The 27871-nt window shown below is 46.7% G+C and overlaps 1 protein-coding gene across 1 annotated transcript; it reads right to left on the bottom strand.

Annotated features, from left to right (window-relative positions):
- Ltf (lactotransferrin) lies at positions 1 to 27871 on the bottom strand. The gene is made up of 17 exons (XM_057767774.1): positions 27820 to 27871; positions 25203 to 25363; positions 23922 to 24030; positions 23492 to 23674; positions 23002 to 23149; positions 22348 to 22403; positions 19808 to 19986; positions 19231 to 19411; positions 18294 to 18448; positions 17046 to 17136; positions 16094 to 16141; positions 14620 to 14775; positions 12059 to 12200; positions 6856 to 6923; positions 3903 to 4087; positions 2320 to 2509; positions 1 to 189 (listed from the first exon to the last, which is right to left on the bottom strand). The coding sequence occupies exons 1-17, from the start codon at positions 27860 to 27862 to the stop codon at positions 155 to 157; spliced, it is 2130 nt and encodes a 709-aa protein (XP_057623757.1). The 5' UTR covers positions 27863 to 27871; the 3' UTR covers positions 1 to 154.

Raw genomic sequence — 27871 nt, 5'->3', positions numbered from 1 at the left:
AGCCCACACAATTTCTCATTTTATTTCTACCTAAAGTGACAGCAGAGAGTTATAAGAAGAGATGATCAGCGAACCCCCCTTTCTGCAAGGCCCCAAGACGCCATGGATCTGGGCTGAAGCTCCCTGGGAAGACTTGGCCATTGGCTCGGTGTTTTCACTGGGTAAGGAAAGCGCAGGCTTCCAGGAGTGCTGTGGGACACAGAAAGCAGGACTTTCAGGAACAGATTTTTTTTCTCAAATCTATAAATCAAAGAGGTCTTGAAAACACTAGCCCAGCCCTTGCCCTGCCATTGTGAGTCAGGGCTTGCCTCATCCCCCATGTGTTCTCTGCGGCCTCTTCTAGGAGCTGTGGCCTCCTGCTCTGACCTGGGGGCCACTTGACTTCACCTCTAAGTGAATCAGCTCACACCTCTCAGGTCCACAAGACACTCGTGGTCCTCTGACTCCTAAAATGTGCACAGTGAAGAGCGATCTATTTGCTCATCCTTCGTCTGCAAACAGTGGCTGAGCATCTGCCTTAGGTGAGTCACTGTGCCATGCATGGGAAGCAGCTCTGGGCACGTGGCCTCTACACCAGTGCTACCTGTTCACATGGTTTATCCAGTAGCCCTAGATCAACCTGCAATACAGTAGCCCAAGAAGCCAATCAATACAGAACTTGGCTCCTCATCTCTGTGCAATCAGCATGGGGAACCTGATAAACCTTTTTGTAGGATGGGGTATCCTGTGCATTGTTTGCTAACTACCCAGCTTTACTACCAAGTGCCAGCAGTACCTACAAAACTGTGGTCATCAAAAATGTTTGGGGACAAAATCATCCTAAGTTTAGAACAGCTAACAAAGAGATTCTGGGCCTGTTCCTACCCCTGGACCACAACGTCTGCCAGGCCTCTGCCTCTGAGTGGGGGACCAGATATAGGGATTCACAAGGCCACTGTGCACAGGGAGTCAGTGCATGCTGAAACTTGAGAATCACTTCTGAAAGTCCTTCAACGATCTCTCTCTCTCTCTCTCTCTCTCTCTCTCTCTCTCTCTCTCTCTCTCCTCTCTCTCTCTCTCTGTGTGAATGTATATGTATTTGAAATATATTTTTGAGATAGGGTTAGGGTTTCAGGTACCTCAGACTGGTTTCAATCTCCATATTTAGCAAAGGATGACTTTGAACATCTGATCCTCCCGCCTCTACTTTTTAAGTATTGGGATTACAGGTGTGCACCACCACAACAAGTTTATACTACATTAGAGATTGAACCCAGGGCTTCATACATGATAAGCAAATACGCTACTAACTGGGCTACATCTCTAGGTGCTCTTCCAAATGGTGTTCAAGAATTAAATTATATACCTTCCTATATTTGAATTTATTTTGTTATGTGTATTGGTGTTTTGCGTGCATCATGTATGTCTGAGCATCCCATGCATGCCTGGTACCCACAAAGGCCAGAAGAGGGTGTTAAGTCCCCTGGAACTGGAATTACACACATTGTGAGCTGCCACATGGACAGATGCTTAGAACTGAACCCAGATCACTTGGAAGGGCTGTGGGTACTCTTACTCCTAAACCATCGTTTTGGCTCTACATTTTAAGTTTTTAAGAAATTTGTATTTCTACATGTATTTTGGCCTCTGAACTTTGACCTTTTCCTGTTGTGGAATATTACTTTAACTATGTAAGGATGTGCTACTACATTTGTTTATACTGCAGAATATTATTGTAACTATGTAAAGGTGCATTACACTTGTTTATACTGCATTCATTTAACTAGGCAAAGATGTGTTGCTGTTTTACCTTACCTGCCTAAGGCATCTGATTGATCTAGTAAAAAGTTAAATGGCCAATAGCTAAGCAGTTGAGGGATAAGTGGGGCTGATGGGCAGAGAGAACAAGTAGGAGGAGGAATCTAGGAGAGAGAGAGAGAGACAGAGAGAGAGAGAGACAGAGAGAGACAGAGAGAGAGAGACAGAGAGAGACAGAGACAGAGAGAGAGAGAGAGAGGAGAAGAGAAGAAGGAAAGAACTGGGAGATGACTGGGGTCAGGCAGCCAGGCAGCCACCAGCCATCCAGATACAGAAGTAGAAAAAGGAAGACATACAGAATGAAAGAAAGGTTTAAAAGCTCTGAAGCGAAGTATAGGTGAAAAGAAACAGGTTAAAAATAAGTTATAAGAGTTAATGAGACAAGCATAATTTAAGGTCTAACATTCGTATCTAATAAGAAGTCTCCATGTCATGATTTAGGAGCGGTTTGGCGGCCCAGAAGAAAGCCCGCTACATTCTGCCAGGTTGCTTCCTCAGTAATTCCATCTAGAATCCACTCACGGGAGCTTGAGCACTGCTTCAGATTAGCGGTGGCTATGACATACTCCGGTCCCAGGTACTTGTCATACGTTGTTTTGCCATGGAGCTTGGCCAAACACTCAGTGTTGTCATTGAACAGAAGATTTTTGGTTTTAGACTGGAACAGGCAAAACTCCCCTGGGCACCTCGATCCAGTTCTTCCAAACTGATTCTGTGTCAAAAGAACCAACAGTCCATGAGTAGTCAAAAGAAAAGATGGGAAAGTCAAGAGTTCTCATCCCGGGTAAGGAGCAGAGCAGAAAGGCAGCAGTGTTCCTTTCCCTGCCTTGCACGACTCTTCCCAAACCTTGCCCTTGGAAGCCTGCCCACCCTGGCCAAGGCCCAGTCTTTGCCTCACTTCCGACCTTGCCTTCCACATCTCTCCTCCTACTAAATCTGTTCTTGCTTCCTGTAGAACATCTTGTTGGTGATCAGAGGTCAGATGACGAATTTTTTGAGATCTGCCCCAAAAGCTGATCATCTAGAACACTCTATCATTCCAGCTGTCCAGAGGAGCAACAGGAGTTGGAAAACTCCCGTGCTTCTAGGAACTGGGCCATTGCAGGATACTCAGCCCCTCTCAGCAACAGTCCTTTCTCCACGCCCAGGACTGTTGGGCTCAAAAGGTATACCCAGGTCCAGCATGTGAGACTAGGTCAGGGCACCCCAGAACACAATCAGCCCTAAATCCATGGGTGCAGGGGTCCCTACAGTTACCACGGCCAGCAGAGTATCAATCCATGGGAAAGCAATAAGGAAGTCCGGTTCAACATGACTCATCAGCCAGTGTTGATCAAACTTCGCAAATCTGAAACGGAGTAGTTTACTCCAGGCGTACAATTTGGCGTACTTAAGCACAGTGCAATTTGGAAAATGTTTCCTGGTGTTAATCAGCTCCGTCCCATATATACAATACAATGAAGCTTAAGATTGCATCAAAACTCTTGTAAAATACAAATGACATCTTCCATAAAGATCGGCTTACAGATTAACTGGGGGAGTTGGCTCAAGGCACACAATGCTCCTGATAAGTGTCTCAGGGAGGAAAGTGCAATAGATGGACTGAGATAAACCGAAGAGTCTGGGGTCAGTGTGGCCTGGCCATGCAGATAGCACAGAAGTCACCAGGTGGTTAACACATCAGTTCCCAGCTCTCTTATACGTCTTATACATCTCCTTGAAGCACAATGCGTGATTGACATTCCTGGTTTCCTGGTGCTTATCTGTAAGTACGAGGACCTTGTGTCTCCCACACGTGGAGTGATCTCTGGGATTGCTGCTCTATGGACTTTGCCGTAAGCATTGCCTGCCTGGCCTGCTCGCTAATATAAGACATGAAAGGAAAGAGCAGGGAGGAAAGGACAGAGTTTCTTCTGGACCATGACACAAGTTCACGTCCAGGACCAAAGAGCCTAACTCATCCCCTAGAGAGATTCCCAGCATGGAGCAAATGCTATCCCCGGGAATCAAGCAGAGGGGCTAGAAAGAAAGGCTTAAATGGATGGACATCTCCTCTAGGAGCTCATGCAGTGAAGGACTTGCTCGGGGACCCTGGTGGCCCATACCTGTTGGTCAAACAGCACCTGCTGAAGGACTTCCACCTTGTCTGTCCGAGATATCACAGCATGATTTGGGGCTATGGCCAGGTGGCAGTCCTTAGCCTCAGTCACAGGCTTCCGGGTGTCATCAAGACACAGCAGCTCAAAGTCCTCCAGCCTCAAGTTCCTAGCCCACTCTTCAGTGCCCTTTCCTGGTGAGACAAAGGTGCCATTAGCCACAGCTAGTCTTGGTCAAGGCATCCTTTCTGTATTGGTATGACTCCTTTGAAAGGCATACATAGGCTGTGATGAGCCTCAGGAGACGAAACGAAGCTTGATCCTGCACAAGCTATTAGGCTACAGATATGGCAAGCATCTCCATCCAGCCATGTAAAAGATCTTATTCAATAACGAAGGGAGAAAAGCTCATACTTGCAGTAACATGGCTGACACTCAAAATCAAGATGCTTGGTTGAAAAAAACCAGCTACAAAAGGCCACAAGTGATTGCATTTATGAGAACAGGCAAAGTCATATTGACAGGAAGCAGATATTGAAAAAGCAAAGATGGTGGTCTGCCAACAAAGGCAAGGGGTTCTTCACGTTGTTCAGATGAGTATTATGGAGTGGGACCATATTGGTGGTTTATCACTCTGAATGTGCCAGACCCTACTAAACTGTACACAGACAATGGGCGGATGCTACAATATTCAAGTTGTATCTCAATCAATCTTTTAAATCATCTTTTAAGTATTTGTGTCTGTGTGTGTTTTTGTGTGTATGTATGTGTGTGTTGTATGTGTGTATACACATATGTGAAGGTGTGCTTGCCTGTGAAGGTATGTGTGGAGGTGAGAGGGTGATACCTGGCTATCTTCCTCAATCACTTCTTTACTCATTTTGTGAGGTACAATCTTGCACTGAACTCAGAGCTCATTGATTCAGCTAGACTGGCTGATCTCCACCCCAGCATCCCCAGAGCTGGGATTAGAGGCATAGGATACCTCATCTGCCTTCTTACATGGGTACTGGGATCTGAACTCAGGTCCTAATGCTTGCATGACTTGCACTTTACCCACTGACATAAATCTTCCCAGCCCCCTCCTTTTACAAAAGAATGCTATCTAGCCATATATTTTCTAGTAGGTTCCAAAAAAGAAAAGATGTTGAGTACCCTTTATTCCAAATGTTTAGGATTAGAAATACTTTTGCTTAGGAATTTGTTCAAATTTTAGAACATTTACATATACATTATGAAATACCATGGAGGTGGCAATGCAAAAATTCCATTATGTTTCATGTGCAAATTGCACAGGGTTTCCAGAGTGACTGCAATCAGGCTGTGACTCAGCACATGAGGTCAAGTGCAGGATTTCCCACACGGTAGATATGTCAATCTTGAAACAGTTTCCAATTCGAAAGCATTTCCAAACTCGGACTTTCAAATAAAGATAAACTTTTCCCTCTCATTTCAGTACAAGATGGAAAAAATAGGAACTCCATGAGTTTATTGAGTGTGTTTAGTTAATTCCAATAAATATAGCTATTAAGTACCTGAGAACCTCCACATCAGTCTGATCCCTGAATATCACACAGGTTGCCTTAAATTCCAGGTGTAAGTGCAGGCGTGCCTGAGTGTGCACACGCAGGCTCGCAGGCTCGTCAACCAAGCTTGCACTTGACTCTCCTTCCCTGGGAAACACCTCGCCGTCCTCATGGAGTACTCTCTGGAGTCCTCCGGAATTTCCTCTACTTAATACTGATAATTTTGGACTCGGGGTTTCCTAACCCAAGCATTACCCAGAAACAACAGACCGGGAGAGGAAAAGGAAGAAGAGGTAGGATTGACAGCTTACTGAACAAATCAGCAAGTCGCCTGCGGAGGCAGAGGTGGGGAGGCTGAGGAGAAGTACCAAATGTCAGGCAAGAGCTGAACACCTAGTTTTGCTTTCCCAATCTAGAGACCAGAGGGGAGGTTCTTGTTCAAATGATGGCTGGCACACTATCCTTTATAACCTACGTGTTCCTGTGGATTTTAACTCACTGACTCTCAAGAGTTTCTGACCAAGCTGAAGGAAGGTCTCTCTCTATTTTTTTTTTTCAAAAGGAAATTTGATCTACATATATTCAGTTACTATTACTATCTGTGCTTGTTTCATCTAGTATAGACAGACCGTGATTTTCTTCGCAGGTGCCACCAACTATGGCTGGTGATGTGTGTGAATATGTCTGTGTGGATGTGTGTATATGTGTGGATGTGTATATATGTGCATATGTCCGTGAATGTGTGTATATGTGTATGTCTGTGATGTGTATGTGTGCGAATTTGTATATGTAGATATACAAATGCATGTCTGTGTGAATGTGTATATGTGTGGATGTGTATGTATGTGCATGTGTCCGTGAATGTGTACATATCTGTATATGTGTGTGTGAATTGCTTCAAAATCACTGTGATATCACAGATGTTCCCATGCTGCCTACTATGCTAGAGACTTTAGAATTCACAAGTTCATGCCTATAATTCCCAGAACTCAACTTGCCAAGACATAAAGACTTCCATGAGTTCAAGGTTCATGTGAGGTACATAGTAAGTTCCAGGTTGAGCTATAAAATGAGACCCTAGCTGGGCGGTGGTGGCACACACCTTTAATCCCAGCACTTGGAAAGCAGAGGCAGGCAGATCTCTGTGAATTCAAGGCCAGCCTGGTCTACAGAGTGAGTTCCAGGATAGGCTCCAAAGCCACACAGGGAAACCCTGTCTCAAAAAAACAAACAAACAAAACCCCAAAAAGCAAAAACAAAAACCCAAGACCCTGTCTTGAATGAATGAATGAATGAATGAATATAAATAAATAGAATCCTTCTAGTCAAAAGTCTGAAAAGAGTTGTGTTATCTGCTCAAATACAAACCCAAAGATGAGGGTGTGCTATGGTGTTAAAGATTGCTTTGAAAGAGGAAATGAAACGTTCTCACATACCGTCAGTGTTCTGCAAGACAGTGGAGTCCTTCAAAAACGCAACATTTCCTGCTTTCTCAGCCAGGCACCTAAAATATTTCCCCAAATAAATAGACCACAAGAGAGAAACCATTAGAATTTTCATAAATATTTGTGGCACACATTCCCAAAACTAAACCATGGAAGTAAACATGCAAAAGTTGGAACTATTTCCAGGAATTTAGATTTTAAGATGGCATCTGCAAGCGCCTGTGCGTCTTCTCTCCTTCTAAAACGCCAGGGAAACAACACCAGTGAGATTTTCTTTTTTAACCCGTAAACTTATAAAAGAGAAACAATGACCAGCTTTGGAATCTGGAAAGATAATGGCCAAACGGCACTGGCTAACTGAAGGGACAAAGCTGTGGCATAAGGTGGGACGGTAGCAGCTCAGAGGAAAGTTGGCGTGAACCACATGACTCCATAAAGACTCGGCAATTGGAACGACAAGGTGTCATTGAAAGCGGCTGAGAACAGGGTGACTGGATAGAGCTTCCTACAGGCGCCCTTACGTCTCAGAAGCAGAAGGTGAGCTGGGCAAGCGGCTCAAGCCTCATGGCTATTATCCCAGCACTCTGGAAGCTGAGGCAAGAGGACTGCTGTGAGCTTGAAGCAAGCCTGTGTTACAGAGTAAGACCTTTATCTCAATATCCCCCATCACCATGCATAAAAAAAAAAAAAATAAACTGAAAAGTCTATGTTCTGGAAGATGAAGTCAGTGCCTGTGCTCCCCCAGGCTGATATTAGGACTATCCTTCCCAAGAAGCAGGAGAATCGGATGAAGTCAAGAAAATATCTGTAGACTCTGATGCTCAAGCCAGGAGCCATACCATGAGGCCCAGTACCACCAAGACTGGAAAACTGGTAGAGAACTAAGAATCGCCCACCCCCCCCTTACTCTCTAATGTGGGGAAACAGGCTGAAACCATCAGATATTTGAAGGGAGAACATAGAAGGTTATACCAAAAGAATTATACCCCAAGATTCAGAGACAGTTTAAGGGAGAGGATTTTTTTTACAAACTACACTTACTTAATATCATTAAAGATATCATGAAATGAAACATTCATGAAGCAAACAAAGGAAGTTCCAAAACAGAAATAGTTGTAATACAAAGAGATACACAAAGGAAGTAAAAAATGGGGTCTAGAGACAGGCAGATCTCAGTGAGTTCAAGGCCAGCCTAGTCTACAAAAGAGAGTTCCAGAATAGCCAGGACTGTGGCACAGAGAAATCTTGTCCAAGAAACCAAAAATTTTTTTAAAATTAAAAAAAAAAAAAAATAGGGGCTGAAGAGAGGACTCAGTGATTAAAAGCATTGGCTGCTTTTCCAGAGGACCCGGGTTGTATTCCTAGCATTTACATGGCAGTTCATAATAATCCATAATCCCAGTTCCAGGGGGTCTGACTCCCTTTTCATGACTCTGAGGGCACCAGGCATGTAGGTAGTATGCAGACATACATGTAGGCAAAATACATATAAAATAAATAAATGCATTTTTAAAAGAAATGAATAGTTCTCACCACAAACATGCTTTAAGATGAGATAAGATTAAATTATAAAACCAAGCAAATTTTGCCAAAACTGGAAGTAAAAGACTAGCTAAGGAATTGTAGGAGATCAGATGGTGATCCGCAGGAGTCCGTGGCTTAAAAAACAAGGCTTCAAGAGAAGTTAGAGAAAAGAGAATAGACATTGTCAACAAAATAATTGTTTTCCAAGACCGAATGATTTAGTGAAATGCCCACCAACTGCCCAATCTAATAAAGTAGAGAGGATGTGCATAGAGAAATAAAATTTCAGAGCATTTGGGATGAAAAACATGGGCTGAGGAAATGGCTCAGTGCATAAAAAGCTCTGGCCTCAAAAGTCTGGTGATGTGAGATCAACTCCTAGGCACCTTCGTGCCTGGCGAGGGACACACACCCTCGTGCCACATATTAAATATGAAAACAATGCTGGAGAAGTCAGAGCAATGCAAGCATCGATAGGACAAAGCTTGGGGCTGAGGCAGCAGAAGGACAGGCAGGAGGCAGTGCCATATACCACAGCAGGAAGTCATTAAAAAAAAAAAATACTTGAAAGCTACACGTTAAGAACCAGTAGTATTTGTAGGCTGGTTACGAATGCAGGCATGAAACCTGAGCAGCCACGACGGACGTTTTTTACAACGGTGAAACTAAAGCTGTCATCTGGCCCAGCTGCACCCACCTGAGCATATACACAAGGGACAGAGATATTTACATAGCCATGATTATGGGTGCTCATGGCTATTTCAATAGCCATGAAACGGAAGCAGCCAAGACGACAAGCAACAGATGAAGGATAAAGAAAACGTGCTACTGAAAAAAAACATGGGATAAAACCGGACTCTCGGAATGTGGCGGACAATGAGAGCTGACGAGAGGCCAAGGAGAATGGCACAGGAACTTTCAACTGGCGATAGATCGAGAGAGAGACAGAGACCCAAATTGGAGCAACGGTCTGAGCTCTTAAGGTCCAAATGAGGAGCAAAAGGAGGGAGAACATGAGCAAGGAAATCAGGACCACGAGGCGTGCACCCACCCACTGTGACAGTGGAACTGATCTATTGGGAGCTCTTCAAGGCCAGCTGGACTGGGACTGAATAAGCATGGGTTGAAACTGGACTCTCTGAACATGGCGGACAATGAAGGCTGATGAGAAGCCAAGGACAATGGCACTAGGTTTCGATCCTAATACATGAACTGGCTTTGTGGGAGCTTAGCCTGTTTTGATGCTCACCTTCCTGGGCCTGGATGGAAGTGGGAGGACCTTGGTCTTCCTGTAGGGCAGGGAATTTGGACTGCTCTTCAGTATCGAGAGGGAGGGGGAATGGACTGGGGGGAGGAGAAGAGGAGTGGGGATGGGGGAGGGGAGTGGGGGGAGGGGGCAATGTGTGGGAGGAGGGGAGGGAAATGGGAAACGGGGAGCAGTTGGAAATTTTAATTAAAAAAGAATAAAAAAAATAAAAAAAAATAATAAAAAAAAAAAAAAAGAAAACGTGCTACACATTCACAATGGAAGATTAAAGAAAAAGGAAATCATTATGTCTGCAGATGAAACTGGAGATTATCGTGTTAATAAACCAAACTCAGAAAGACAAATAGTACATGTTTTCTCTCAGATGTGGAGCCTGAATGTAAAAGTGTGTGTGTGTGTGTGTGTGTGTAACCAGAATAAAGATCATGAGAAGAAAGAGATCTTTAAAAAAAAAGCAAAAACACTTATTTATTTTTATTTTATGGGTATTATTGTTTGCCTTAATGTCTGTGTGCCACATGACTGCCTGGTGCCCTGTCAAGGCCAGAGAAGACTGTGAGCCACCCTGTGGTTGCTAAGAATCAAGCGTAGGTCCTCTGCAAGAGCAGTCAGGACTCAACTGCTGAGCCATCTCCCCATCCCTGGAAGGGAGAGATCTTAGAGAAGCTGGGAAAGAGAGAGAGTAGAGTAACACATGTAGTAGGGAAGCAAAGATGGAACGAGTTGGGGAAGACAGAGAGCAATTGGCCAGAGTGCAGGGGAACAAATGGGAACAGAACACCACGTGTGTCTGAAGATACCATGATGAAACCCAACCTGCCCTTTGCTAGCCTAAATGAATCTTAGATAGATGTAAGAGGAAACAAGACTCCTGGCTCTAGCTTTGGATTATTTTGTTATATATCCCCAGTCTAGATTCTAGATTTAACTGTGAAGAAGACAAAGCAGTGTCTTTTAGCATAAACAGGAGCACCGATGCGCAGGTATTTTCAGAGAAATGATATCAATATCATGCTGCAAGTCTGAGGAAAATGGGTCACAGGGCGCCCTTGGGTTTGCATCAAACTTATCTACTTAGTATTTCTAAGTGCAATCTTACTGTAGCTTTTCTATTTGTGAATCTTTGAGGACAATTTTTGTACACTTAAAAAAAAAATCAATGTTTGGCTGGAGAGATGGCTCAGGGGTTAAGGGTACTGGCTGCTCTTCCAGAGGATCTGGGTTCAATTCCTAACAACCACATAGCAGCTCACAACTGTCTATAACTCCAGTTCCAGAAGATCCAACACTCACATAGACACACATGCAGACAAAATACTAAGGCACGTAAAAATAAGTAAATCTTTCTTCAAAAAAATGAAAGCTTACAAATCACCCACATATAGTAAAAATCTCATTGTTTCCTGGGAGCAATATGATCAAATTTATATTTAAAGGCTCAAAGTCCAGTTTGACCGTTGTCATCTGAGGACCTGTGTCACCATCTAGTGGTAAAGCATACTCTTGGTGAAGAAATAAGGGACGGGGAAGGAGCCTCCACATCCTCATCACACACTACGCAGAGTCATGAGAACAATACTCCAGTACATGTGAGCTGCACAGTCGTTCTGACCCATGCAGCACTTAAAATGAACGAAATCTGAAAGCTAATTTTTGATATTACTATTGGAAAATAACACTGTAAAAGGGCTTTCTCCTTGTCATTTCTTTTTAAAAAAAAAAAGGACTTATTTAAATTTTTTATTGCTTTGTTTTTAATTTTTTCCTTTTTTTTTTCTTTGTTTTCTAAGACATGGTTTCTCTGTGTAACAGCTCTGGTTGTCGTGGAACTCACTCTGGCTTTGAACCCACAGAGATTCTCTTGTTTCTGTCTCCTGAGTCCTGAGATTAAAGGCATGTATCACCACTGCCTGGCTAAAGTGTGTGTGTGTGTGTGTGTGTGTGTGTGTGTGTGTGTATACCCGTGGAGGCCAAAAAAGGACATTGGATCCCTTGGAGCTGTGAGCCACCTGATAGGGGTCCTTGAACTAAACTCAGTTCTTCCGCAAGAGCACCAAGCGATCTCGCCAGCCCCTTGAAGGCCAAAGTCAAGGAGAAAGTGAAAGCATAAAATGTAATGGTGACCCAAGTGGGGGAGGGGGATAACTAAATGTCTCTTGAGAACACCGAAGCCCCACATGGGTTGCCAGCTGAACGGTTAAGCTGAGCCCCTGCGGTCCTCGTCTAACCGTCTAACCTCCATGCTCTGGGATGCTGGTGTCATAGGAGGCTCTGGCTCCTGCTGCCCACTTGGCTCCTGACTTGTCTAAGACAGGCCACACCCGGCCCCTAGAGCCACAGAGGCCTGTGTTGAGATGAGGGCTGAGGCCTCACACTGGCAGCCTCTGTCCCAGACTCACTCACCTTAAAGCCCCGTTGTAGCCGTGGTATCTCTCTTTGCTGTTGGGGGCACACTTATTCTCACCCTTCTCGTCACCAACACACAGAGCACAGAGATTGGATCTGGGGTCCGCCCCAGGGGCGCAGCTTTGGCTGAAGAATTCATCTGGGCAGAAGGAAGGGGTACCTTAGTGCTTTTGGCCAGCATCAATAAGGTCTTTACCCAGCGAGTGGCCTATCTTGGTTTCAGCTCAGTATGTGGACAGGAGAGGAAAGACACTCATCATCACGGAACAATATTCCACCACCAGCCACAGACCCACTAGCAACCAGAAAAGCTTCAGAGTGTGGTGCTCGGGACAGTCACACAGAGGGCCTTGTTGTCACAGCTTTGTAGCGGAAACTCTGCTGAGGCGCATGATGGCCTGAGGGCTCTCTGCAGCAGAGGCCACCTACTGTCCACCTGGTCCACATCTGACTTCTTATTTGTACTTTTAAATCAGAAATAGAAACCCTGCCTTCTCCCTGTATGTCTAGCTTCTCAATAGAAAGAAGGTGGCCTGTGGCTCAGTACACCCCTGCGACTGGCACACCCCTGTGGCTGGTACACCCCTGTGGCTGGTACACTCCTGTGACTGAGTACATCCCTGTGACTGGTACACCCCTGTGACTGGTACACCCCTGCGACTGGCACACCCCTGTGGCTGGTACACCCCTGTGGCTGGTACACTCCTGTAACTGAGTACATCCCTGTGACTGGTACACCCCTGTGACTGGTACACCCCTGAAACTGGTACACCCCTGCGGCTGGTATACCCCTGTGACTGGTATGGGGTATACCAGTAACTGGTACACCCATGGTATATGACATGCTCAGGAGTGCCAGGTGCCAACTCTCTGGAAACATTCTTAAAAGGCATGGATTTTTTTATACACACTATTACATTTGGAAATGACTGTTTTATTGCATTTTTACCTGCATTAGGAAACTCAAGCTATCTTACCAGACTTATGATTACAAAAAGATAGATCAGATTATTAACAATTCAGCTAGCTGCTAACTCAGAAGGTTGAACATATTTTAATTTTTTAAATTAAAAGTGGTCATTCGTAATGATGTTCTTCATCTATGGCATTGTTCTAATCGATAAATGTACTACGGAGGCTTAATAAACAATACTCATGCCGGGCGGTGGTGGCGCACGCCTTTAATCCCAGCACTTGGGAGGCAGAGGCAGGCGGATCTCCGTGAGTTCGAGGCCAGCCTGGTCTACAAAGGGAGTTCCAGGACAGGCTCCAAAACTACAGAGAAACCCTGTCTCAAAAAAAAACCAAAAAAAAAAAAAAAAAAAAAAAAAAAAAAAAAAAAAAAAAAAAAAAACAATACTCATGCTGTTGGGGGGTTGTGTGGGCTGGGGAGAAAGTTCAGTCCTTAAAGAGCTTGCCATCTAAGCATGAGGACCTGAATTCAATGCCAGAACCAAAAGAAGCTGGGTGTGGCAGCGTGCACTCACAATTCCAAGCCTAGGGAGGTTCTAGGAGGCTGCCTGTGACAGGCTAGCTAGCCAGGCTAGCCTAATTGGTGAGACCTTCTTCGTGAAAATGACACCCAAGGTTCTTCCCTGGCATCCGTATGCATGCACACACGGTGGGCGTGGCACACACCGTTGTCCCCTCTCCCTCCCTTTTCTTCACTCTGCTCGCACATGGTAAAAACAAGTACTGAACTAGCCACATCCAACGAAGTAACTGAGTATTTAAGGCCCAGGTCCCCACACTGTGCTGTCACTGTGCTAACTCTAGACAACACTCTCTCTCCTGAACTTCTCTTCTGTGAGAGAGAAATAAGCACCCTTCTTGCTTAAGCCTCTGGCATTTGGAGGGCTTCCGTTCCTTGTAGCTAGACCTAACCTAAATGTACCCATTGTGTGATCTAACCCAAGACAAGAGGAACTAGAGGTGACACAAAGCCCTGTCCCCTGAGCAAGGGTCCTGCTGTCAGACTCCCGAAGCCTACGCTGCTGGAAGAGCCACCGTATGTCAGGCTCTAGAAAGCTGAACTGCATACCTCACAGCAGCAACTGTCCCATGACTCAGGAGGCACCGTGGTGATTGGCAAGAACAGCAACTATGTGCCCCAAATATGCCCCGACCAGCACCTAAGACCTAATCCTAACACAACGGGGCTCACGCCCAAGAGATGCCATGTGTCCTGGCATCACCAAGCCTGCAGCAGGAAGGGCATGGTTTATGCTGACCAAAGTGGGCACTGGATAGATAGGTTGGGCTCTGAGAGGCATTTAGGGGACACTAGGAAGTACTCTGAGCAGGTATCCAGGGGAAGCAAGCTGATATTGAGATCTGGATCTCCATAGGGGTGGGGTGACGTTGGGGAAACTAGGAAGTGTTCTGTAGCAAACAGCCTGTGCCTCCAGGGCGCCAGGAAGTAACCACAGGAGAACCCAATTATTCTAAAATAGACCAGCAAGCCACAGCCAAGCAGCAAACCTCCTACCCCCTCCCTTCCCTGAGGCTCCACAGCCTGCACTCTCCCACCCTCTCGGGAGACAATCCCACATCCTCACCAAATTTGCAGGATCTGGTCTGGTTGACGAGCAAGCCAACAGGGATGTTCCAGCCTGCTGTCCTGTCCACAGCAGTGTGGCAGGACTTCTTGCCTCTCACAGAGCTCCAGCTGAAGCCAGTATCTTCCTTTCTAACTGCTGCTACGGCAAAGTACCCTGTACAATGGTAACAGGCGATCTTAACCTCTAGGGTGCAAATGAGTGGAGAGTACCATAGATCTTTGACCATTGGGGGGGGGGGAGGTTGTTCTATGACAAGGAGAGTGATCTGAGCTGTGAAATAAAATAGTATAAAAAAATTGATCTTAAGAAGTGATTACAGGACCATGTGGTGGTGGTGGCACACACCTTTACTCCCAGCACTCAAGAAGCAGAGGCAGGCATATCTCTGTGAGTTTGAGGTCAGCCTGGTCTACAAGAGCTAGTTCCAGGAAGGCTCCAAAGCTACAGAAAAACCCTGTCTCGAAGAAGAAGAAGAAGAAGAAGAAGAAGAAGAAGAAGAAGAAGAAGAAGAAGAAGAAGAAGAGGAGGAGGAGGAGGAGGAGGAGGAGGAGGAGGAGGAGGAGGAGGAGGAGGAGGAGGAGGAGGAAGAGGAGGAGGAAGAGGAGGAGGAAGAGGAGGAGGAAGAGGAGGAGGAAGAGGAGGAGGAAGAGGAGGAGGAAGAGGAGGAGGAAGAGGAGGAGGAAGAGGAGGAGGAAGAGGAGGAAGAGGAGGAAGAGGAGGAAGAGGAGGAAGAGGAGGAAGAAGAGGAAGAGAGGAGGAGGAGGAGAAGGAGGAGAAGGAAGAAGAAGAAGTTACAGAAAAAAAAGTGATTACAGGGAACTGTCCCCAAACAGCCACATAAGTTGCTGAGTTATAACCTTTACCTGTGGGCACAGACACTGACCAATGAGAGTGGCCTCAACAATGCACAAATCGCTGTCTGCAGCTGCATTAGGCAAGAGCAGTGATGACCACTAGATCAGCTGCTGCATGAATGCTGGGGGCATGCGCACGAGGACCACTCAGCTGAGTACAACCAACCCAGCATGGTGAGGACATTAATAGGATTGAGTTCTGCTGTCAAATGTATCATCCCCTCTGAGGGCAAGAGCCAAGTCTCCAAAACTTAGCAAGCTCTGACTCTACAAGCAGCTGGGTCTAGAACACAGAGCCTGGGCTTGCTGATGCTGGACATTCGGGTTCAAGGCCAGGATCTGCACCATCATTGTCTCTAGCTAAGATTGAGATCCCGGGCACTGGGGAATTCTCCAGGCCACTGTCTCCTCAAACACACAGAAGTGGAGAGTGACATGTCTCTTTCCACATCACCCTGCACTGAGTCACCACACGGAAGTTCCCCACCAAGCGTGTAGGTCCATAGAAACATTAATTATAGTTGTTCCTCCATGAATTATCTGTATCTGTGAATGATGGTCAGCCTCTTTTGGTGATTAGGTTAGGATCCCCCTGCCTCTTCCTGACCCCGACTCACCTTCCGCTGGTCTGTCCACACAGTCAGAGCCATTGCTTTTGGGGGATTCTGAAGAACAAAGACAAGCGGAACACCATTGAATACCCAGAGTTACTGAGAAGCCATAAACGTTTAAATCCCCACAAAACAAGACCAAATTCAAAAAGAATGATGTGGCATTTCAATGCAGGGGGACTAGACATTTCCACCATAGACAAGGACATGGCTGACCATAGCAGTGCTATTAATAATAACCCCCAAATGCCATCCCCAGGCAATGGTGAAGAACTATGGCAGAGTCATACAGGAGAATATTCTACAACCATGAGACTGAATGATTTACAGCCACACATTTATGTGAGTGAATATCACAAAAACAATCCTGAGCGGGACACAGCAGACATTAAACATGCAGTTCTTTCTCCCATAATTAAAAGAGAGATGAGGTGATTTCTGTCTTTGGAAATCAGGAGTTACTGCTCTTAGGACTGTGCTGACAGCAGGGCACCAGGTGATTCCTGAGGCCAGTATATGGGTGCAATTTGTAAAATGTCACTGAGTTGTATATTTTTCTGTGTTGTTCTATGAAAAAAAGTTTAAGTCATATTTATTTCTTTTGTGTGTGTGTATATGTGTATGTGTGCACATGGCATGTGTGGCGCATGTGTGGAGGTCAGAGCACAGTTGATGGGAATCAATCCCTTCCACCATGTGGGTCTGGGACGTTGAACTCAGGTAGGAAGTGTCTTTATCTGATGACTCATTTCACCCTCCCCCAAAAATGTTTGTTTTGATCGAGAAGTAAACTACTCACAATCTGTCAATTCAGAGGGACAGGGTGGCCCCTTTCATTTATTCTTTCTCCTGCTTCTCTCACCCATCTTCTCCGAGATCTAGTGAGTGGGGTCCCACCTCCCGACTCCCATGTCAGCCTCGTATGCAATGACCCAGAATGGACATCAGCTCCACTTACTCTGGTTCTCCGCCAACACAGGAACTAAGCCACACTTGCCCGCAATGTAGATGTAACCTCCATCCAAGCTCATGGCATCGGCATCTCCTTTCTGTAGAGACAGAGCAGGTCACTCACACACCTGAGACCCTCACTCTCTGTCTTGTGGACAGAACTGTTCCTGTACCTGACTAGACACGATGAGAACAACTGCTCTCAGCTAAACATCTGCCTATTAGCACAGCAGAGTGGTACCCAGAAGCTGGCTCATCAACTCAACTCATGGCTAGAATGAATAAACCACACCCCATACAGAAACACAGATTGTCAAGGTTGCAAAGCTACTTTCTCCAGTCACCATCTCTTTACAATTACATTAAAAATAATTAGAGGGGGCTGGAGATTGGCCCAGCAGTTAAAGGTCCCATTGCTCTTCCAGAGGCCTGAGTACAGTTCGAGCGGCAACATGACAGCTCTCAGCTGTCTCCAGTTCCAGGGGACTCGATGTCCTCTTCTGGCCTCTGAGGCCACTGCATGCATGTGACTCCCATAATACACTCTTTCACTCACAGGTACACAACAAGTAAAATAAATATTAAAAAATGTTTCCTGCCGGGCAGTGGTGGCACACACCTTTAATCCTAACACTCAGGAGGCAGAGACAGGTGGATCTCTGTGAGTTCAAGGATAGCCTGGTCTACAAAGCGAGTTCCAGGACAGCCAGGACTGTTACACAGAGAAACCCTGTCTTGAAAATACACACACACACACACACACACACAATATATATATATATATATATATACACACATATATATACATACATATATATATATACTGTTTATTTTTTAAATGGATCAAAGTATATAACCCATACAATCCAGAATTGCTCTAAGCTGTACATAAAAAGAAAACTGGAATGAGAAGTTTCAAAACTCTTGTAGATATCTCTGAAACTACATTCAAGTGGGGTGTGTGTGTGTATAAGAGAGAGAGAGAGAAGCAAATCTTCCATATTTTCTAAACTACCCCAATAACCCTAAATTGTTCTTTTAATGAAAAGGGTAGAAATCCCACAAGTCGCTTTTCAGACCTTGAAGATGCTTGCTCCTTCATGAGCAATGTGCTAGCGTGGCCCCAAGCCCACCCGCTCTGGGCTTTCCTCCTTTACAGTGGCATCTTGAGTGACCAACCTCACTGTAAGCAGATGCCCATGGCCTGCGCCCAAGAAGCCCGCTGCCTACACCAAACGTGACCCCAGCTCCCTACCATGATTGAGGTAATGCAGTCTTCCGTGGTGGGGAACGAGGTGCAGGTCACCCTGCCATTGCTCGCTCTGTTCCACTCGTCACACTTGCGCTTCTCCTCGCTGCCCACCGCACACCACGTGACCCGGGCACGTGTGGCGGCCACGTCCTTCTCCTCTGTGGGGAGGGACGATGGTGAGAGACACTTAGGCACTGCCTCATTCCCACTCTGTCCTCCCTGGGGATCAGGTTCCTTCCTGGATCTTCTGAGGCAGAAGAATCTGTGTAGGAGTCATTCATCCTTCCCTTCTCCCCATCACAGCTCCCAAACCGCTTCAGGCCTTAACTAAGGTTTTCTGTGTTCCTCACCTCTGTTTGTTGGTGGGCTTCCCTGACTTCTAGTCCATCCATCAGGCCTTAGTGTAACCATGCGCCTAATGTTCTGGTTCCTTGGAATAAAAGCCCCATGACATGGAAACTAGTGTATACCCCAACAGCTGGCTTAGAGGACTCAGCCCTGACCACCCATAAGGCCCTAACCACCATCACATACCACAGCATAGCTTCCTGGTTCCCTCAGACTACCTCTCCCCAAGAGTAGGAAGAACATAGACAAGTTCACTCAGCCCATTGTAATCTCTCCAGGCAAGTTCAAATCCCGGCACACAAGGGGTGCTCTACCTAGCCTCTGGAGTAACCCCCCAGGTCCCGGTTTTCTTGGCTAGTGTCTCTGTTTCTCACTTAATAAGAGGGCCTGGGATCCTGACACACACACAGAGGAATATGGTGTCCGGGTCATTTTTTGGAGACATTTCTCACAATGACCTTGACTTGATTGACAGAAGACACGTGGATGTGTGACGCTCCCACCAGAGGTGCAGAAACCACCCCAGAGCAGAGCTCACCCAGTTTCCTGCCTGCCTGGTGCTCCCTTGGGTTCCTGCCTGGGGTTTACTTACTTTTATGCAAGTTCTGGATGGATGTGATGTAGTTGTAGGTCAGGTAGAGGCCAACATCTACCTTCGGGGGAACCCTTGAAAACCCAATGGCAGAGTCTTTGAAGAGCAGGTCTTTCTCCTTCTGTCCCGCTAGGGAGGCAAAGAGCTTGAACTCCGATGTTTTGTTCTTTCCAAACTTGTCCTTTTGGCGGAAAAGTAGAATTATGGCCAGAAACGAACTGGGGAATGGCTACCCGGGACTTGGGGATAATTCTAATGAAGCAGGAGGTGACATCCTCTCTCGCAGGGCCTCTTCCCATTGCAGAGACACAAGCTCATCTATAGCTTACTCCCTGGAAATCTGCTTTGTCTCGAGGTCCTTGGGGACCAAAGAATATCGCCTTGTCCCCTGCTTCTGCTGGAGCCAAAGAGAGCCTGCCCGGGGCTGATACCGGGAAAGGTTCCAATGTTTCTGCTATCCAGAGGAGGGTCGGCGCCCACAGTCCTTAAGCTCTCTCTGCTGCAGAAGTTAGGCAAGGGGAGCCCGCCACACACATCCCAAACTTAATCAGGCCTCAGGGACTGTAGGTGGGTGTACCTGTGCCTGGCTGAGAAGTTCCCAGATGGCGTCTTCCTTGCCCCTCACACTTCGGGCCACAACAGCGTGAGAAGGGACTTGGGCCAGGTGGCATTCCTTATACTCCTCCACCGACTTCCAGGTGTTGTCTGGGCAAAGCAGCTTGTACTGGTCCCTTTCGGCTTTTTCTGGTAGTTCCTCTGGCAGGAAGGGAGAAGGGGAAAGATGAGCCAACCTTTGGCCGTGACCATGAGCTGCGGCTCCCCTTCTCCCCAACAGAATTCTGATCACAGAGTTGACAAAACTGAATCATAAAAGACTGACTTGGTCCTGGATACTGAGAAAAGTAGAGAGAATCTCCAGAAAGTACTCGAGCGTGCTAAACTCAACCCTAAAGCAGCTACTTCCGTGATTCAAGGAGGCGGATCAAGTTCTGTCAAGGTTCCCACAGCCTCTGACAAAAAAGGTCATTACAAAGAGACAGGCCTGATAAGTCAGTTGTCATGGTATCCACACACACACACAATCCAAGTGCTTGAGAGGTAGATCAGGAGTTCAAGGCCAGCCTTATCAATATAGCAAGTTTGAGGCCAGCCGGAGCTACATCCCATAAAACAAAAGAGAAGGTGATGGGGGGTGTATGCCAAGGGAAGCTACCTCACCAACATCTCCAGAAGAATAACAGTGGCAAAAATCTGGGCCTGAGAAGATGGCTCGGTCACTAAAGTGCCTGCTACATGAGTGCAAAGCCTGAGTTCAAACCCTCAAAACTTGTTTTTATAAAGGGTGGTGGTGGTGCACACTTATAAACTCAGAGGCAAAGACAAATGATCCCTGAAGCTCGCTGGCCACCCAGACTAGTCAGAAAGGCAAGATTAAGGTTCAGGGCATGAACCTGTCTCAGACACCTGCTCAAAAGAGAGCAGGTTTATGAAGTCCTCCTCTGGACTTGGCCTGCACACATGTGTGCATGTGTACTACACACACGTACACACATATACACACACACAAATAAATACTTTTTTGGTTTAAGTAAAAAGAGGAAAACGATAGGTGCTAGGGATATAGCTCAATGGGAGGGAGGGAAAGAAAGAGTGGGGAGAAAGAGAGAGAGGGAGGCTTACAAAATCAACAGGACAGTGGAAAAACTAGAAGAAAGTTCGGAGGGTAAGATGCCACAGGGTCGACCTGTAACACTCAATAATTTTTAGTAATAACAGAACACAAACTAATATAGAATTGGGTACTTTGACTTGAAAACTGCACAAGCTCCATAGTAAGAAAAAAAGCACAGCCTATCCAAGGATGCTTTTAAAGGGTGTATAAGCCTGGCATTGTGATGCGTGCCTGTAATACCAGCACTTGGCACAGGAATTCAAGATTATCTTCAGCTATGTTTGGAATTCAAGGCCAGCAGGCTGTGCTATGTTCAGCCTTATTTTTAAAAAAAGAGAAAAAAAAATCAAGAAGGGAGAAGCCACATTATTGTCATAGACTATTCAACTTAACATTATAGGTACGTTAATTTTTCCATGCGCCAATTTAAATTTCATGCAATCCCCGTCCAAGTGGAAGTGCTATTTTTATAAAGAAGTTTGACAAAACAATTCCCAGCACTGTGCCTTCTGAGTGCTGGGGTTAAAGGCATGCACCACTGTGCTACGCTTCTCTGGAGATCCTGGGGTTGTGGGGGCCTTTCCCTTAGGGTCCTGGGACTGCGATGACCTGTCTGGGGTCATCCTGGGCACAACACCGCTTTCTGCCTGTCTGTACCTAGCAATCATGTTCATAATGGATATCCTCTGACTGCACAACGACAGCGTGTGGCAGGAAGGAGGACAGCGCCGCTGGCTGTCATCATTAGTGTGGTAGAGAGGTGAATATGGCGGAAGTGCTCCACAGATCATCCACTATTGTCAGAGTCACCAAATTGCCCATATAGTAAAACCATGGATCAATCTCTGATCCTCAATGCTGAGTGGAAGACTTTGGGGCAACGTAGCTTTTAGCATTCAGTAAAACTTTATGGACTTAGAATCCAGACACAAGTCAGTGAAGTTCACTTTCTAAAGTCACGTCCATCTTGGAGGAGACAGGACAAGCTCTTTGGTAGGAGTGTCTATGAGAGGAAAGAGAATGGGAGCAGGCAGGAGAGATTTCAAGAGTGTGAAGTGGGGGCAGGAGAGGTGACTCAGCAGTTAGGAGCACTGGCTGCTCTTCTACAGGACCTGGGTTTGATTCCCAGCACCCACACAGTGGCTCATAACCATCTGCAACTCCAGTTCCAAGGGATCTGACACCTTCTTCTGGCCTCTTAAGGCACCAGGCATTCATGTGGTGAACAGACATACACGCAGGCAAAACACCCATGCACATAAAATAAAAATTAATTTTTGGAGTTTTTCTTTTTTTAAGAAAAACTTAAAATAAGAGCTGGACCCTGTAGGCAACTTGATAACAGTGTGGCTGGAAATTGAGGACTCTGGTGACCTGCACATCTGAATGACGATGAACGGACATGATAGTGGGGACTGCACCCACAGCTTCTCCCTTGCCCTTACCTAATATGGTGCTTCCCCTGGTAAAAGCCACATCCCCAGCGTTGTCTCTCAGACACCTGGGAAGCGAGACAAAAGCAGTTAGAGACTTGGTGTCCCCAGCCAAGTCACTGGCCATGTAACTCTTTCTCTCCAGACCGAGTGTGCAAATGTGCTTAGGCCAGCAAGGAGGTAGGGAAGTCACTGGACAAAAGTGCCTGAGGGCCGGGAGCAGCCTGGGGAAGAGGCACTGAGTCTTGGCATAGGTGGAGAGGGTGGAAGAATAAGTCATCCTGAGGTCACACGCTCCTGCTCTAGAGAGAGACCTGAGTTGAACAAAATGGCCCCGTCACAGTAGCTGCCCCAATCAGATGGGAGAGAGCAGAAGTTAGCTAACCTAGGACAATAGGAGGCGGTCAGAAGCAACCATTGCCAGGTTGGCGGCCATCAAAGTGGTATAGAATTTGGGGCCTTGTTGGGCCTCTAAGGGATGGAGAAGAACATACGGTAGAGAGGCCAGCCACTTCTTAGGACTCAGATTCTCAGTCTGCACAGCTGTAGAAGAACCACATTTCCATCCTCAGCAGGCTGTGCACTAATGGGGACCAAGGGAAATGTCACCCTCCTCTGAGGCTGCATGGCCATGGACCACTGGGGAAAAGAGATGGTATCACTCACTTGAAAGCGCCTGCATAACCAGAGTACGGTTCTTCTGGGGAAGAGGCGCATCTGGCTGCGCCTGTCCCTGTACACAAGCTACATAGGTTGGGAAAGCGATCCTTGTTGGCACCGGGAATACAGCTCTCTGAGAAGAACTTGGACACCGCTGTCAAACACAGAGAAGTAGACCACAGAGTGTGAGCCAGTCCCAGCCACTGCAGCCCTGTCCCCCAGCAGTGACCCCCACAGACAGACTCCCTTTCCTCCATCCTGCAGGACAGGACAGTACTGTGGTCTTGGGAACCCAGCGGTGCATCTTTGCCCAGAGAACACTCATTGACGTCTCCTAGAGCTATTGGTGTGGTGGCCCCTGTTTCTAGTTGATCAGTCAGTCTCTGTCCAACCTTGGACTCATCCCAGATGCCCATCTATGCCAAAGTGGCCTGGGCCTACAATGAGAATAACAACTCCCACCTGAGACCACCCAGGATCCCCCAAACCACTTTACCTTCTTCAAGGGATGCAGGTGGCCCCTCCCAATTCAGGAATGGACGAAGGGTCCCTATGGGGATATTCCATCCAGCGCTCCTGCCAAGGCCTGTGTGGCAGGACCTCAGGCCTCGCAGTTGGTTCAGACGAGAGTTACTGCTTTTCTTCACAACTGCTACAGCATAGTAGTGAGTCTGGGGTTCTGCAAGGGAACAGAGAAAATGGACAGAGCTTAGTCCGGATGGGAGATCCCACTCCACCCAAGCCCCTTAGGAAGGAGACACATGCATCAGGAGGATCTGTCTTCATCCAGAGTCCAGAGACTCAGCTCCTCAGTGTATGATGCTGACTGGGTCAGCCTCTTTGTGTTCATGCATTCTGACTCCACAGAGCCTTGTCCACGGCCACAACACAGCCACCAGGTTTAAGAGTCCCTAGGAAGAACTCACGAGTTTTGGTCCCATAAATTTCTGCTGCAATAGGGCGCAGTTTGTAGGGGGCCGTTCCTGCATCAAACATCGAACCACCATCGAGAGTCATAGCATCGGCTTTGTTTGTCTGAAAGAAAATGGACCAGACACCAGGCAGTGGAGGCATGTTCCTGTAATCCCAGCCCTCGGGAGGGAGAGGGAGATGGACCTCTGAGTTTGAGGACAGCCTGGTCTACAAAGCAAGTTACAGGACAGCCAAGGCTACACAGAGAAACCCTGTCTCAAAAAACCAAAGAAGGAAGAGGAGAAAGAAGATGAAAGAAGAAGAACAAAAAGAAGGAGGAGGAGAGGAAGAGGAGGAGGAGGAAGAGGAGGAGGGGGAACCAGAACAGGAAGAACAAGAACAAGAAGAGAGAAAAATAATGGACCAGACATGCTTCAGGAGAAAAGCAAACTCTGCAAATGGTATTTCAGAGCTCCAGAGTGAGTTAGTTTTCCTTATGTCCACATGTCCTACCTCGAAGAGGATGGCACAGGTCAGAAGTCATTTGCTGTGCAGAGTAAGCATCCCCTGGGCTCTGACTCCTGAAGTTGTGTGTACCCTCTACATGTGCCTGTCTACTTCCACTCCAGTCATCCTTGGTCATGCTGTCACAGCCATTTATATTTCAAGTTGTTTGGTCTACACACTCTATCACCTGTTTTGACTCCAGGTGTATTTTCAGTCTTGGGGACGTATGCAGTGTATGAGCTCACACATGAGAGGGCATGAACATGTAGAGGCCAGAGCTTGACTTCAGCTGCCTTCCATCTCTCTCCATCTTACTCTTGGAGACAAACCTGGAGCTCACCAGTTTGTCTAGACTCTGGAGGCCCTCCTGACTCTATTTCCTGGATGCTGGGACCACGCGTGAAAGCCACTACATCCAGCTTTTACACGGGTACTGGAAGGCGGACATGTGTCTTGATACTGTCTAGCATCCCTGCCCAACAGTTGGGATATGGCACTTATGCCCATGTCTGCCTTATTTCTCAAGGCTTTAGAGACATGACACATCCATCAGATACGACTGCCTCTGCTTTGTTCTTGTGAACAATGTGAAATAAGACCCCAGGTTCCCCACAGGGGGTCTCTCAATGTCAGTCTGTCTTTCACTAGCAAGAGACTCCAGTTCCTGTGAATGAAGAGGACTGCTCCCAAATGATAGAAAATAAAGCAGAAGGAAGAGATGAGACTTTCCAGTTGTACTCGGCTGCTCTCCCTTGCTTTCCTTTATTCGAGTTGTGGTATTAACTTACCAGAATGGCCTGGATGCACCGCTGGGTAGAGGATCTCTTGACACAGTTGAGTGGCTGGCCACCCACTTCTTTCATTGCCTTCTGCCACCTGGAACACTTTTGTGCCTCGGGTTTTGACACGGCACACCATCTAACAGTCGTCTTCCTAGCCAGACAGAGTCCTGGGGGAAAGAGAGGAAGGAGTTAGGAGTCCAGCAGCGGCTGTGGAGGAGACCTCCTCGCCATCCGGTGGAGTTCTGTAGACTGCCCATGGCACTGCCCTCCTTCCTCCATGTTACATGATCACGTTCAGCCACTCTCCTCTAGTTAAGCTAAGCTGTGGAACCACAGGGAACTTTGTCCCGGCCGGAGGGCTGAGATTCAACAAGTTACAGGTGACCGAGTCCCTAGATTATTTTCCTTCTTATGGCTAATATGTTTCCTACCCGCCAAAAGATGGTCCAGTCCAAAAACTGTTTTTATTGACTTCCACCTGCTTTGTCCTAGATGAACCTGGCAGGGAAGCAGGGAGGGATTATAGCTCATGTTTTACTTATGTACAAACTAGATCTTAACATTGCAAACATGGAAAACTTCATGCATTGCTGAGACTGAAAAATAATGTAGCCACTTTGGGAAACAAGTTGGCAATTGCACATAGAAATGAGAACATAAATTTCCACCATGCCATGGTGGTGCACACCTTTAATCCCAGCACTCAGGTGACAGTGGCTGCCAGATCTCTGTGATTTTAAGTTCAACCTGGTCTGCAAGGAGAGTTCCAGGACAGCCAGAGCTACTACACAGAGAAACCCTGTCTCAAAAAAAACAAAACAAACAAAAACAAACCACATGTTTACATAAATACTTAGCATTGATATTTATAGTGGATTATTTATTTAGATTATCAAGAAAATTTTTAAATTGTGTGACTACCTAAATTCCAACACTATAGTGAATGGCTGAACAAAATGTTGCACATCCATTCAATGGAATATTATTCAGCTATAAAATGGAAAGAAGTACATATATGTTATAACATGAGTAAGCCTCATCTATTCTAGGTGAGGGACGCTGCATACAAGACAAAATATTGGATGACTGCATTAATGGGAAAAGTCAGAAAGGCCTTTTGTTGAGATAGGGTTTCTCTAATGTAGCCTTGGCTGTCCTGGAACTCACTCTGTAGACCAGGCTGGCCTTGAACTCACAGAGATCTGCCTTTGCCTCCCAAGTGCTGAAAGGTGCATGCCACCACACTTGATCAGAAAGAATAAATTTATAGATAGAAAGTGAATTAGTAGTTTCGCTGTGTGAGTTCTGGGATTAGAATTCGGGTCTTCAGTCTTGGTGGCAAGCACCTTTACCCAGTGAGTCACCTCATCCACCCCTCAGGGTGCTTTCTGTCAACACTCTCACACTCTCAGGCATTCTGTAGCTTTATCAAGTGATAAGGCTTTCCAGCTAAGTAGAATTTGAACCCAGGCAGTTGGGCACCAGCACTGCTGACCACTGGACTAGCCTGCCTCTCTAAGATCCCTGGGTGCCATTGCAGCAGGGCTAAGAGAGGGTGGAGGGCCAGACCATGGGGGAGGAAGGTCCCCAGTGCTGGTACAAAGAAGCCTTCTCTGGAAGCAGTGACCCTAAGACTTGCAGGGGAGGGTGGAGAAGGGAGTGCTGCCTGCGGAGGGACAGAGCAGAATGATGTCTAAGTGACTGAGCCGGGAAGGCGTGGCCGGAGGACCTGTGAGGGAAAGGACGGTCCGTATGCAATAAGGGACAGCGCTGAGGACAGGGAGGGGCAGAAATAGGGAGGTGTATAGCTGGGCAATGGATGAACTCTGGACATGAAAAGAGCCAGAAAAGAAGGGAACCAAAGGAGCCAAGGACTGGCACAAGGAAGGCGAGAAGCCAATGCGAGCAGTCCTTCCTGCTCCTGGGTGAATAAAAGACTCTGTGCTATGTCAAGCTCCCCACCCCGTAAATACTGGTGCTGAATACAGAACACTCTCCCTCCCAGCCCTCTGTAGCCCCGTGCTGCAGCTGAACATGCTCTCAGCAGCCAGCGTTCCCGAAGGAGGCATCATTTCCTCAGTAGCCAGGTATATCCTAATGGGATTGGATACTGCTACAGCACCCAAGTACTCCCTGAGACAGGTCTGAGTCTGCCCCCCCTTAGGCCGCATCATTTTTAAAATGAAGAAATCAAAGGTGAGAATGGCAATGTCTTGCGACAGTTGCACGTCCTTGCAGAAGCTAGAATCTAAACTCAGGTCCCTGTGTGTCTTAAAAAAAGAGTTTATCCTCTCTGAGTCTTATATTCCTCCCTAAACAGAGCAGTACATTTGGTACTGAAAGTTCTGGAAGGACACAAAGGGACAGCATCCCTAGGGATTTTCTGGGGAGCTCTGAGCAGCCCCAAGCATAACCCTGCCCTAAACCAGTGGAATAGGTTCCTGTCTCCAATCTAGACAAGGACAAGCAGGACCGTGCCCATAGACTGACCACCTTCCTGACTACAGGTGCAAGGACTCGTGTGTTCAAACCGTTAGGTATGCGTTCACGGTGCCTACAGGCAGAGGCAGGGATGGGATGCCCACCTTCCCAGCAGGTGACATCCCCAGGTACCTGTACTCACCAAGGGCCTCAAGAAACAGCAAGGCGGAGATGAACAGCCTCATGTCTGTGGT

This window comes from Chionomys nivalis, chromosome 4 (assembly GCF_950005125.1).
Source record: "Chionomys nivalis chromosome 4, mChiNiv1.1, whole genome shotgun sequence".
Classification (NCBI taxonomy): Eukaryota; Metazoa; Chordata; class Mammalia; order Rodentia; family Cricetidae; genus Chionomys; species Chionomys nivalis.
This window is presented reverse-complemented; position numbering and strand designations above follow the sequence as displayed.